We start from the raw sequence: 12746 nt of genomic DNA on the forward strand, positions 1-12746 counted from the left end.
CATTATTCACACATCAGTATCAACATACAGGTAAATTTGTTGAAAAAGCGGAAGTTACCTGTGGCGCGCTGCCGCAGCGAGCTCAGTGTTGTATTTGTAAACAATGTCACTCATATCCACGGTGTTTTTTGTTTTTTGTTTTTCATGTCTGTGGTAAACGCTGACGGTCGCGAAGTTGTTCGTGACTGAACATCATTGCATTAGGCGATGTCAAACCGAATATGCGACTTAAACAACTGTTTGCACATTAGGCATTACAGAGGGTGTGCTTAGGACATCGGCAATTCGGCAAGTAGATGGTAAGTAAGCTGTTTTAAACAACGTTGGTTAAGAAATGTGGACATAAACTTTAGGTGTGCTCGACTTTCAAGCAGTGTGTGTGGAAGCGTCTATCAAACGTTATGATTGGCCCGAAGCTGTCAGCGCGGTCTGACGTCATCCGTCGGGTATTAATTTTTTGTTCACACATAGCGCTTACCGGTAAATTACTGGTAATCTTACAACCTCTCTTTCTGATAAATTGGCAGCACTGATTTACCGGAAAGGTTCTGTTGACACATGACCTGTTTCCTGCAATTTACCAGTAAATTACCAGTAAAGAGTGTATGTGTAAAATGTACTAATGATGACAGAATTTACATTTTTGGGTGAACTATCCCATTAAGCACAGATTGATGGTTCTGAATGTCTACTATATTAAATTCTTTGGTCAAAATACACTAGCTATTCATCAGATATTATTATAAATAACTTTAATGAAACACTGGAATATTGAAAACTCGTTCATGTATATGGATGAGTGATTACTTTAAAACAATTTCTAATATCATTCACAGAGTTCCAGTTTAAAGGCTTACAAACGTGTGCAAAGTGTCTTCTCACTACTGCCACACTTTAATGCATTTGGCGACCCCTACTGGACATTACAGGTAATGGACTTTTAAATATCACATCATGCACTCACTGTTGCTATAAAAATTGTCTCATACAAACAAACTGGAGCATATATGTTTGTTTGAATATTTTAATAGTAAATAAATGTGCATATTAAGGCATTACAGAAATCATCAAGGAAAGACGAGGTTATGCTCAAGTTCAAAAAGATCTTGAAAACGATCCTTTCTTTCTTAAAAACAAGTACTGTGTAAGTCTACTGTGTGCAATAATACTGCAGGTATAGTAAAAACATTTAAACCCTTTTTTTCACCGAATATTGATATGTAATTTATTTAATAAATTAAAAGCATGCAAATTATGCAAATCAATTAAAATTGTAAACAATAGATGCACTGATCATCTGTTTTAAACGATTGCTATATTAGGTAGATAAAATTTAGCAGCACCCTTTCACAGTAACCTTATAAATTCATAAACGTAACCCTTCCTCATTAACGGACAATGACACAGGCCTGGATAAGACTCTCAAAGGATGTTTACTCTGCGTGTAGAAGTAAGGTAGCAGCTTTTCTGTGAAAGCGTGTTTGAAAGTGTGCAAAATCTCTTCACTCGCCGGGTTCGAAAAAACAACCTCCCCTCTGTCCCGCTTCAGCTGGACTCGGACCCTCTGCAGTTTCCCCTCCGGCGTTAAAGCTGTTGGAGGCGATGCCATAGCCCTGTACTGTCCGTCACGTAGACAGATGGTCCAGAAGCCGTTCTCCGGCCTCGCAGGTACTTCCTTGTCTCTCTTCACACGCTCGCTGGCCAGGCCCACGATCCAGTCTTCGTTTTCTCCAATCTCAATCTCCCAGCTGTGACTCTCTGAGGTGGATCCCAGCACCTCGGCGCTGATGTGGAAACGTTCAGGGTTATTGGGGAGATGTTGGTTCAGGGTGCTGTAGTGGAGACTGGTGAGATCATCAGACAGTGTCAGACACGGGTGAGCTGTGTTTGGGTCCAGTATTACAGGACCTGAGAGGGAAATTTAAATGAATATTATCATCTCAGATCACGCCATATACATGTTAGTCTCTAAACAATATTTGATAATTCAGCATCTCCCTAAACGTAAGAAACATTTGTGTCATTTTGTGCATTAAAGATGAACTTACTGTAAGGTGTAGCTGCCAGCATCTTCTCCCAAACCTTGAACTTGAGGTTCCCAAGATACTTGGACTCATCCAATAAAGAGCCAGACATATCTTCTGGATCCTGTAATGTACTCCATGTTCTGTGAAAATAGCTAGTTTTAATTTAAAACCAACATTGAGAGGATAAACTGTACACAGAAATAGGAAAGGTAAAGGGAGTCACAGATTTACATACCCCTCTATGGTAGCTTTGAAATTCTGTAAAAGATACACAAATGAATGAATCAATCAATAAATCAATGAATCAATAAATATATACTCACCTGTAACAATGTTAAATCTTCAGCATGTATGTTTTTCTCAATGCTCCTGATCATGTCTGTAAGAGATGAGATCTTCTTCGCAATATCATCGTCTGTGTTCTTCATGGCCTCGATCTTTCGCTCTTCCTCTTCTTTCAGCTGTGATAATCTGTGCTCTTCCTCATCATAAAGACACTGATGAAGCTTGACAAACTCAGCCTTTATTTGTCTCTCAACTCGCTGGGCTTGATCCTGAAATTCATAAAGCACAGTAAAAAACATATTGACCTTCTCAACACAATCACAATTGTAAATGTAAGATTTACCCTGATGTGCTCCAGAGTAACAGATGAACAGCGTCTTGCTTTATTAAATAACTCCAGCTTCTCTTCCAAGACTTTAATGGCTGTGGAGAGTTTATCCTGTAAGTTAAAAACAAATCCAAATTAAATTTGTTCATAAGGCACTTTATGAAAACAACAAGGTCTACCAAAGTGATGAACAATTAATTCAAACAAAGTTAAAGGCGGGGTGCGTGATCTATGAAAACCAATGTTGATATTTGAAATCACCTAAACAAACACGCCCCTACCCAAATGGAATCTGGGCCTTTTTTTGATAGACCCGCCCCACACATACGCAACCCAGGCAATGAGGTTGGTTAGTAGACACGCCCCTTACTGCTGATTGGCTACACTGAAAAAAAATGATTCATTCAATTTACTCAATTTTTTTAAGTTAAGTGGTTGCAATCAATTTAATTAAGCTACATTTAAACAAAAGTTTTTTGTTTTGTTTTACTTTACTAATCTCTTTTTGTTTAAATGTAGCTTAAAGGTGCAGTGTGTAATTTTTAGAATGATCTCTTGAAAGAAATTCAAAATAATATACAAAACTATATTATCAGTGGTGTATAAAGACCTTTTAAAATTAACCGTTATGTTTCTATAACCTTAGAATGAGACATTTTTATCTACATACACCGAGGGTCCCCTTACATGGAAGTCGCCATTTTGTGCCGCCATGTTTCTACAGAAGCCCTTAAAGGAATAGTCTACTCATTTTCAACACCAAAATATGTTATTACCTTAACTAAGAATTGTTGAAACATCCCTCTATCATCTGTGTGCGTGCACGTAAGCGCTGGAGCGCGCTGTGACGCTTCGATAGCATTTAGCTTAGCCCCATTCATTCAATGCCACCACCCAGAGACAAAGCCAGAAGCGACCAAACACATCAACGCTCCTCCCACTCAAGACGAGCAGCCACACGAGCAAGTCCGGTGGCACAAAACAAAACGCAGCGCCCCTCCAAGCGGATCCAAAAGAGGAACTACACCCTACGGCGCAACAGCACTTTTGGGAGTACTTCGACTCGCCTGAAAAGTCCGCTCCCCTTCTCACTCTCATAATGGGAGAGGGAGGGTGTTACTGCGCCGAGTCGAAGTACTCCCAAAAGTGCTATTATGCCATAAAATATAGTTCCTCTTTTAAATCCGCTTAGAAAAGCGCTACGTTTTATTTTGTACCACCAAACTTGCTCGTATAACTACTCGTCTTAAATAGGAAAAACGTTGATGTGTTTGGTCACTTCTAACTTTATCTCTAAATGGTACCATTGAATGAATGGGGCTAAGCTAAATGCTATCGAAGTGTCGCAGCGCACTCCAGCGCTTGCGTGCGCGCACACAGATGATGGAGGGATGTGTCAACAATTCTTAGTTGAGGTGATGGCATGTTTTAATATTGAAAATGAGTAGACTATTCCTTTAACGGACAAACTTTTTTACTTAGTTGTCTCCAACGATGAAATGTTTATATCCTTTTCTTGCCAAAATTTTGGAGCGAGTGGTTGCTTCTCAGTTGATTTCCCATTTAACTGTGAACAATCTTTTTGAGCCTTTGTAATCTGGCTTCCGCAAATTCTATAGAACCGAAACAGCGCTGGTAAAAGTTACAAATGATTTGTTAACTGCCTCAGATTCTGGGTATCTTTCAATCTTGATCCTTCTTGATCTCAGTGCCGCTTTTGACACTGTTGATCATTTAGTATTAATTAATCGTCTAGAAACTGTTTTTGGGGTATGTGATACTGCACTGAATTGGTTTAAGTCCTACCTCTCTGATCGTAAACAATTTGTGTCTATGGGTGGTTTCAGGTCTGAAACTAGTGTTGTGCAATCTGGAGTCCCTCAGGGATCAATTTTGGGCCCCTTGCTTTTTAACATCTACACTTACCCACTTGGTCAGCTTTTGAGATCTCTTGGTTTAAAATCTCACCTATATGCAGATGACACTCAGATATACATACACACTAAGCCTAATGACAATGTGCCTGTTGATTTTATTACCACTTGTATTTCAAAAATAAAAGATTGGATGACACACAATTTTCTTTGTTTTAACAGTGAAAAAACTGAGGTTATGCTTATTGGAACACAACACCAATTACGTAAAGCTGGGTCGGTTACTTTGCCCATTGATGGTTCAGTTATGGAATTTAAACCGAAATTGAAGAATCTGGGTGTGATTTTCGATTCTAGTTTAACATTTGAACCTCATATTAAAAACACTGTTAGAACATCCTTCTTTCATCTTAGAAATATCGCGAGATTACGTCCGATGCTGTCTTTCCCTGTTCCTGAGAGGTTGATAAACACTTTTGTGTTTACCAGGATTGATTATTGTAATGCCTTGCTGGCAGGGGCATCTAAAGCTACCTTAAACAGATTGCAGGTCGTGCAAAATTCAGCTGCTAGAATCCTCACTAGAACTAGCATGAGTGACCATATTACCCCGGTTCTGGAGTCTTTACATTGGCTCCCTGTTGGTTTTAGAGTTGATTTTAAAATTTTGATGCTAACTTACAAGGCTTTACATGGATTGGCACCTCAATATTTGGCTGAGCTTTTAATTCCATATACTCCATCACGTGATCTTCGCTCTTCTGAAACTGGCCTTTTAACTGTTCCTTTAACTCGTTTAAGATCAATGGGGGACAGGGCTCTCTCTTCTCTTCATTAGCTCCAAAACTATGGAACTCCTTACCTATTGAGATAAGGCAAGCCCATACTCGTAGCATTTTTAAATCTCGCCTTAAAGCTCATTTTTTTAGGTTAGATTTTAATTGAACATTTGTATTTTATTTTATTGTATTTTATTCCTTTATTTATGGTTTGACTTGTTGTTGCATTGTTTTATATATGTGTGTATTATTTGTATATTGTTGTTTTTCAGCGCTTTGAGATTTACATTTAAAGGCGCTATAGAAAATAAAGTTTATTATTATTATTATATTATATCGTAGTTTCTGTATGTATTTCAAAAGCGAGGGTTGGGCAGTGGACTGAGCCGTTGGTTGCAATTCGCAACCTCACCACTAGATGCCGCTAAAAGTTACACACTGCACCTTTAAATAAATTGATTGCATCCACTTACCTTAAAAAATTGAGTAAATTGAATGAATACTTTTTTTTTCAATGTACAAGTGTGTTTTGGTACTTGGCTCCACTCCTTTTCCAAAGTGTTTTTCAAAAATCACGCACTCCGCCTTTAAATTATTTTTAAAAGAACAAAATGTGGATAAAAACACAAAACGCATAGTAATAGTAAACAAAATACTGTGAATGAAAAGGTTTGTCTCAAATACTGAAAACTATTTATGTGATGACAGTCAATGTAAAACTATGTAAATGCTATTTCATCAAACACCTTTTAATGGTCATACATGAAAGCACATGAAAAAGTTAAGACGGGAATCCAACCCAGCCTGTTTAAAGTCAGATGGTGCCATTAGGAAGTAATCAAGACATTTGGTTGTACCACCTGACATGGTATGAATGGGGAAGTAAAAAAAAACCTGTGGAAAAAATGCATTTACGTGCATTGAAATATTCAACATTTCAAAAATACGCATTATATCCATTTTTAAAGGATTTTATAAAAAATGGTTTTAGAAGCCTTGTTTGTCATTGGCCCTGACACTAAAATGAATATTATGGCTTTCATCATGCAACCAAGTCCATGTTAACCTCTTTCTAGTTTGGCTAAAGCAGATGAATTTGCATTAGAGATTACGGGTTTAATGGTTAACTGCGATAAAAATGTCCAACGGTTAGCATTTTTTAATTAACGTTTAACAGTGCCAGTGTCACAGCACGAAAACCTTTGTGAAGCATCAACCAATAGACCCTTTGACAACCCATGTGATCAAATAGCCTGCGCGCGCATTTAGGCAACAGAAGTGGTGTCATTCCCGAGTGGTTCTAACGTGTTAGCAATTCAGAAAGTTTATTAAAACTATTTCCCAGCATCAAAATGTCTGGTTGTTGCGTTTGGTTGTACTAATTTAATATACTAATATACGTATATATGTATCTGGCAACTTTATTTTTGGGAATCTGCTAACGTCTTCTATCCACTCCACCATAGTACACGGATCTGGTAGTGGACTTTTTAAAATAACTTTCTCTGTCTCTGTTGCTTCACTGCTGATTTTTGCCATACTTCCGTTGCCAAACTGTGTGCGCATACATTGCCACGTCATCATTGTGTACAAACAGTAAAAGGGTCTATTTAAAGGAACACGCCGACTTTTGGGGACTTTAGCTTATTCACTGTATCCCCCAGAGTTAGATAAGTTCACACATACCTTTTTCAACTCTGTGCGTGCCGTAACGCACTCACTGCTAGCCTAGCTTAGCACAAAGACTGGAAGTAAATGGCTCCAGCTAGCATACTGGGAACTATATTCTCAGAAGGCGAAGCACTGCTACTTGGGTGGAGTGATTTGCTCGCAACACCTGAGAAGCCCCTGGTGAGGATCAGAGAGTTTGTGCAATTGTCCGTCCAAGTAGCAGTGCTTCTCCTTTTGAGAATATAATTTCCAGTATGTATACGGTTAACAGATGGCTTCATATGAACTTGTTATTTGTACACACTGTGACTATACAAACACAACACATAAATAGGAAAATGTTGGCGTTATTTGACACTTATTGGGAGCAGTATGCTAGCTGGAGCCATTTAATTCCAGTCTTTGTGCTAAGCTAAGCTAGCGGTGGGTGCGTCAAACAGAGTTACGGCACGCACAGAGATGAAAAAGGTATGCATGGACTTATCTAACTCTGGGGGATACTTTGAATAAGCTAAAGGCCCAAAAAGTCGGCGTGTTCTTTTAGCAATAATGTGAGACAAACACGTACATTCATTCACGTCCTCTACCATGTGCTAGTGTTTGTGATGACAGTTTTTCACTGACTGAATTTAAATCCAAAAAAAATTCACATTTAGGGAAATCTAGTTGTACGGACACATGTTTACTTAATATTTCTTTAGACGGATCAATTTTATTCTATTAATTTTCCATTAAATGATGTGATCTGATGAGTTTAAAGCTCATTTCTACTCTGTTTCTTTTGCAATTGCTGTGAGCGCAGGTGTCATGCAGCTTAACTCCTGGGTCCTAAAGTACACCCGATTTCTCACAACATATGCAGACAGATGACTTATTTGACATACTTGATTTGTCCTGTGTTTATATGAAAATTTGATTTACTCACTTGCTTTTTATCTGAACTAGATGAACATTTATCTCACGACCCCAAATGTGCCATGATTAATGTTATTTATTTGATGTTTATGCAAAAAATTCTGCACTTACATGTAAACATCTATTTTAAATGTGGTTTCCATCGGTACGTCTTTTTACCTTTTTTAGAAATTTCTCACAAAACCATGATAATATTGATAATCGTGGTGATTTTTGTCACTATAACTTTTCATTTATTGTTTCATCTCTAATTTGCATCAGCATATGATAGAGTTTGATTGGATGAAAGGTCCTAGACTAGAAGACATCATCAACAACAACACGCTTTTTATAAGTTGATGAATTTACTTTTCTCTCCTAACAGATCATGTTGTTAGCTTTGTTTAATTATTGATGAGAACCACTACTGTGATAAATGAAAAGGCCATGTCTCAATGCGAAGGCTGCAGCCTCCGGAGGTCGTATTTCTAGGCTGCATACGTCATTTCAGAATATTAACAATTATAAAGTTGACTGTTATTCTTAGTTAGTAGTAAATTGTTGTAATATGCTTATGACTTGCGAATGTAATGCTCAGTTAACTTGATGACGTATGCAGCCTGCATATGCGAGCTCCGCAGGCTGCAGCCTTTGGATTGAGAAACGGCCTATATCTTGTATAAGGGCATTATGTTTGGATTCTGACTCTCAGTCAAGTTTGTCCCTTTTATTGTGAGCCATTCATTGTTCTCGGTGCATTGTAATCTTTCTTTGTCTTGTTGGATTTTATTTTGGAACATGACATCGATTTCATCACTTCTAGTGTAGTTTGGCATGGAGAAAGTTAGCTGATAGATGATCATGATTGTGTTTATGTGCAAGTTAAAGGGAACATTTTAAAAGATTTTTTTAAGATGTAAAATAAATCTTCAGTGTCACCAGATTATATATGCATTTTAAAATACCATATAGATAATTTATTATAGCATGTAAAAATTACCACTGTATGGTGTTTTTGGGTGTGTCCTTTTAAATGTAAATGAGCTGATGAAATGCAAACACTGATCGCCATAATATGGGGGTTTGCAGTGGTGACTGCTCATCCAAGGGGTGCTAATTCAAAAAAAGTGTTTGAAGTGTCCATGTCATGCTGCTTGCGTTTTCAAAATATGTGTTTGTTTCGTCATGTGAACCATGTGCATCACATGCTTTGTCAAAATAAGTGCCTGCTGCAAACGCGTCAAAACTGTTTATGATAAAAGAGACGCTCACGTTCACAAAATACACGCTAGACACTCCCTTAACAGTAAACTCTGATTATGCATGAGATTATGCGAGTATCTGGCAAACGCGAACGTCTCTTTTATCATAAACCCTTCTGCAGCAGGCACTTATTTTGACAAGACACATGATGCACATAGGATCACTCGACGCGCACAACACATATTTTGAAATTACAAACCACACACATGACGGGCTTGTAAGGGATCTCAGGTTTCGGAAGGAGAACAAAACTGCAATCGTTCCCCGGTTTCGGACACAATATGTCTGAGAGCGTTGCTAGAGTACGAATATATTGTATAGAAATATGGAGCGTTTAAGTGTTAACCTTAAATCAAAACTAAACAACAGATTTGTAAATGAAAAGGTTTAATTACAGTACTGACTTAAAGTTACAGTTGAAATGGTTACACTATAAATGCATGAAATGGTAAATAATACAAACAATTGACTGTTTCCAATGTATGTGAGATATTACCTGATAAGATAGAGAACAGAGAAAGAAAGAAAGTTTAGAAGAAAGAGAACTGGAACTTAGGCCTAATGGCCCGAACCCCAGTGGAGAAGAAAAAGGAAAGGGAAAAGGCCAATGCAAAAGGCAAAATGCAAAAAGCCCAGAGCTCATAAAAACCTTGACCTTTATCCTCTATCTCTTGACCATGTGACTAAGCCTAACTTGATACATTCAAATTGACCAATCAGAAGATCACCTTTAACCCCCACTGTACTTGACCAAACCCAACATAATACATTCAAACTGACCAATCAGAAGACCATCTTTAACCCCCACTGTATTGGATAAACAGCTGTGACAATAGTCTTTGATCAGCACAGGGGGTGTGACAAGTTGTGATCAAGGAATAAGTTCCTTCAATTTTAATCTTACAGGCTACATACATGTTGTGACGAACTTCACATCGAGCGCCCTCGAAAAATAAGTTACCGGCCGCCACTGGTGTTTTGTTGAAATTTAAACTCAATTGTGCTGTCAATTGTGCCATACTATGGCGACAGATGTCATAGTTGGGGTTATCCAAAACCCAGGATTGGCACAAATAAACTTACCTGGCTAACCAACTGAATTGGTTTCATGGTACAGACCTATAGTGTTTGAAACTAGACTCGTACTCTTTGACTCTCCGTGTGTTCTTGTGTTTTTAAGTTATATTTTTGGCCATTTTTATTTAAGTAAGGGATAATGTAGAGGCAGCCGGTAGTTATCGGGAAATAAGAAAAAAAACTGGACATGAATATGAATTTGAAACATTTTATTGGCATATTTGTTTTAAATTAACATTTTTTATCCTTCCGCAAAACTTTGCACAGATGCATAAAATGATCGTAATACCTTATTAAGATCCTCTGCTTCATACTTGTCTGTCTCCATTTTTTTCTCTTTTAGCCAGTGTTTGAGAAGTTTTAATGCCCATTCTGTATTTTTTGTGTGTTGGCTTCGTAGCTGTCATGCTCTATTTTGTCAAGTTCAGTCTCAGTAAGCTCTCTGTGTCTTGTCGTTGTTCGTTCTTCTATCCACTGTTTAAATGTTTTGTTTTTTGTTAAAATTAATGTCAAAATTTTCCATTCTTAATTGTGGTTGTCCAGTGTTTGTCACAACATGGCACCAAACAGTAATCTTTATTGGCGCGGAGCGATTTTAATCTTACAAGTAGTCCGGCTATGCGTTATTACTTTGGAGCAGTTATTATTTGAAAAGAACGAACCTGCAAATGTCTCAACTGACCAATCAGAATCAAGCATTCCAGAGATCGGTGTAATAAACAGTGATAGAGGAGAGGACAGGAAAGTACAGGGAGGAGACTACGAGCTGGTAATCGAACTCGGGGCACCGAAAGCACCACATGTCGGAGCACTGCCCATAACCCCATCATCGGCTCCGATGTCTTCTGTGTTTTATTGTGTTTTTGTTGGAGTCATAGTTTATCATGTCCTCTTTGGTCGTGTGGTCTTTTTTTCTTTTCTGTGGGCCATGTGCCATTCTGTCATTTGTGATAGCCACATATTTTCTATAAATGGCTTTATGTTGTTGTCCTGTGTTCAGTTGTAGTCTTCCTATTTAGTCCAGTCGCCGTCTTCTCAAGTTTTCGGTTTTTGTTTTATTATTTTTTCCAGCCATACTGGCTGATGTTTGGGCATTTTGTGTGTCAGCCTCACTTCGCTTTTGTAAAATAAAGATATAATATTATTTTCACTGCCGACGCTGATGAAGAAAAACTATAAACTTGTGCTGCTTTTATCTACCATTCCACAATTTTTCAACCGTGTAAGTGCCTTTGAAAAATTGATTTCATATCTTGGATCAAGTCGATTTTTCCAGAATACAATGAAACATATATGTCAAAATAACAGGAACCTCAACGCAGGGAATGCAGAAGGTGTTGTTTTAAATGATGTTTTGGCCGAACAGACTTGATAAACAGCATTCTTATGCCCTGCTTCTGCGAATCTTTTCATGGCCCGAGAACAGCAGTGAGCATTGAGCCAAACACAATGTAACACAGATTGGACAACACAATGTGACACTGTCAAATTTTACCTTGCAATCCAGAGCCGCCTCTTCTGTGGGAGAACAGTCGTGACCTTTGTGCATTCTTGAAGTCTGGCACACCACGCAGATGGGCTCCCGATCTATCAAACAGAAAAGCTTCAGCTTTTCACCATGTCTCCAGCACAGGCTGTTGGATTCGGACGCACAGCTCCGGCCTCTCCCCAGCTGAAAAGCTTCACACAGGTTTTTAAGGGCCCGGTTAGAGAGGGGGCTCTTTTTGGAAGTTCTCCTCCTGCAGACGGGGCAGCTGCAAGAAACGGCGCTTTCCCAAAACTTCTCCAAGCACCTCCTGCAGAAACTGTGGCTGCATGGCAGAAGGACAGGATCCTTGAAGATCTCACAGCACACTGGACAGGAGAGGTCCTCTTCGGGAAGATTTGCAGACATGTCCTCTCTTACTCCTGGGGCAGGTATTGCTTTTGGATTATGTGTTAGACATCTCTATGGGGTGTCTCTTGAACCTGCTGTTTACAGGTGTTTTCACTAGGCTTGTTTCGAGGAGCACAGAGCTGATAATGTGTCTGTCTTGACATGCAACAGTGGAGGAGGAGGAGGAGTCTAAGCATACAGAACGAGTTAAGCTAGAAGTGAAATGCTTGAATATATAGAGAAGATTTTACTTGGTCCACTTCCTTCAGGCCAATCATGCACCCTGACTTCAATAGTAGGTGTGGTTGTAGGTTTATAAGAGAAGACGACATTGAGTTCTGAAAATTGTTTTGTTTTTAATTTTGTGTACATATTTCCTGTATTTTCTGTCTGTATCTTAATAAAAAGAGTGAAAAATAAATATGGATGGACATTAAAACTTTGCTAAAACAACAAATCTGGTGATGGTCTAATGGCATAAGACTTTTGCACTTTTGTCATTCAGTCAATATAGGACTGTCAAAAGATTAATTGCATACTAATATATGTATGTATATATATATATATATATATATATATATATATATATATATATATATATATATATATATATATATATATATATAATAAAATATATAATAATATATATATATATATATATTATTATATATT

The 12746-nt window shown here is 38.1% G+C and overlaps 2 protein-coding genes and 1 long non-coding RNA gene across 3 annotated transcripts in view; 2 read left to right on the forward strand and 1 right to left on the reverse strand.

Moving 5' to 3' along the window:
* On the forward strand, positions 1-1686 carry LOC129429491 (uncharacterized). The gene is made up of 4 exons (XR_008639214.2): positions 1-30; positions 176-299; positions 837-929; positions 1550-1686. It is a non-coding gene; the product is annotated as an uncharacterized lncRNA (long non-coding RNA).
* Positions 981-12092, reverse strand: LOC129429442 (zinc-binding protein A33). The gene is made up of 6 exons (XM_055186147.2): positions 11694-12092; positions 2656-2751; positions 2351-2581; positions 2263-2285; positions 2049-2167; positions 981-1908 (listed from the first exon to the last, which is right to left on the reverse strand). Exons 1-6 carry the CDS (start codon positions 12090-12092, stop codon positions 1367-1369), a joined length of 1410 nt encoding a protein of 469 aa, XP_055042122.2. The 3' UTR covers positions 981-1366.
* The window catches only part of tubb4bl (tubulin, beta 4B class IVb-like), a 6979-nt gene continuing 6211 nt past the window's right edge, over positions 11979-12746 (forward strand). Inside the window, exon 1 of the mRNA XM_055186155.2 lies at positions 11979-12115. The gene's annotated coding sequence lies outside the window, so the exon portion shown is untranslated. The remainder of the gene's footprint in view (positions 12116-12746) is intronic.

This window comes from Misgurnus anguillicaudatus, chromosome 19, assembly GCF_027580225.2.
Source record: "Misgurnus anguillicaudatus chromosome 19, ASM2758022v2, whole genome shotgun sequence".
NCBI lineage: Eukaryota > Metazoa > Chordata > Actinopteri > Cypriniformes > Cobitidae > Misgurnus > Misgurnus anguillicaudatus.

What these genes read in the sequence shown, in the direction of transcription:
- LOC129429442 (XM_055186147.2), bottom strand. Translation starts at nt 12,092, where the DNA reads ATGTCTGCAAATCTTCCCGAAGAGGACCTCTCCTGTCCAGTGTGCTGT. An exon ending in AGGCGGCTCTGGATTGCAAG is followed by an intron (nt 2,752 to 11,693) that starts GTAAAATTTGAC and finishes TTTAACTTACAG; the next exon opens with GATAAACTCTCCACAGCCAT. An exon ending in GCTGGCAGCTACACCTTACA is followed by an intron (nt 1,909 to 2,048) that starts GTAAGTTCATCT and finishes TTTCCCTCTCAG; the next exon opens with GTCCTGTAATACTGGACCCA.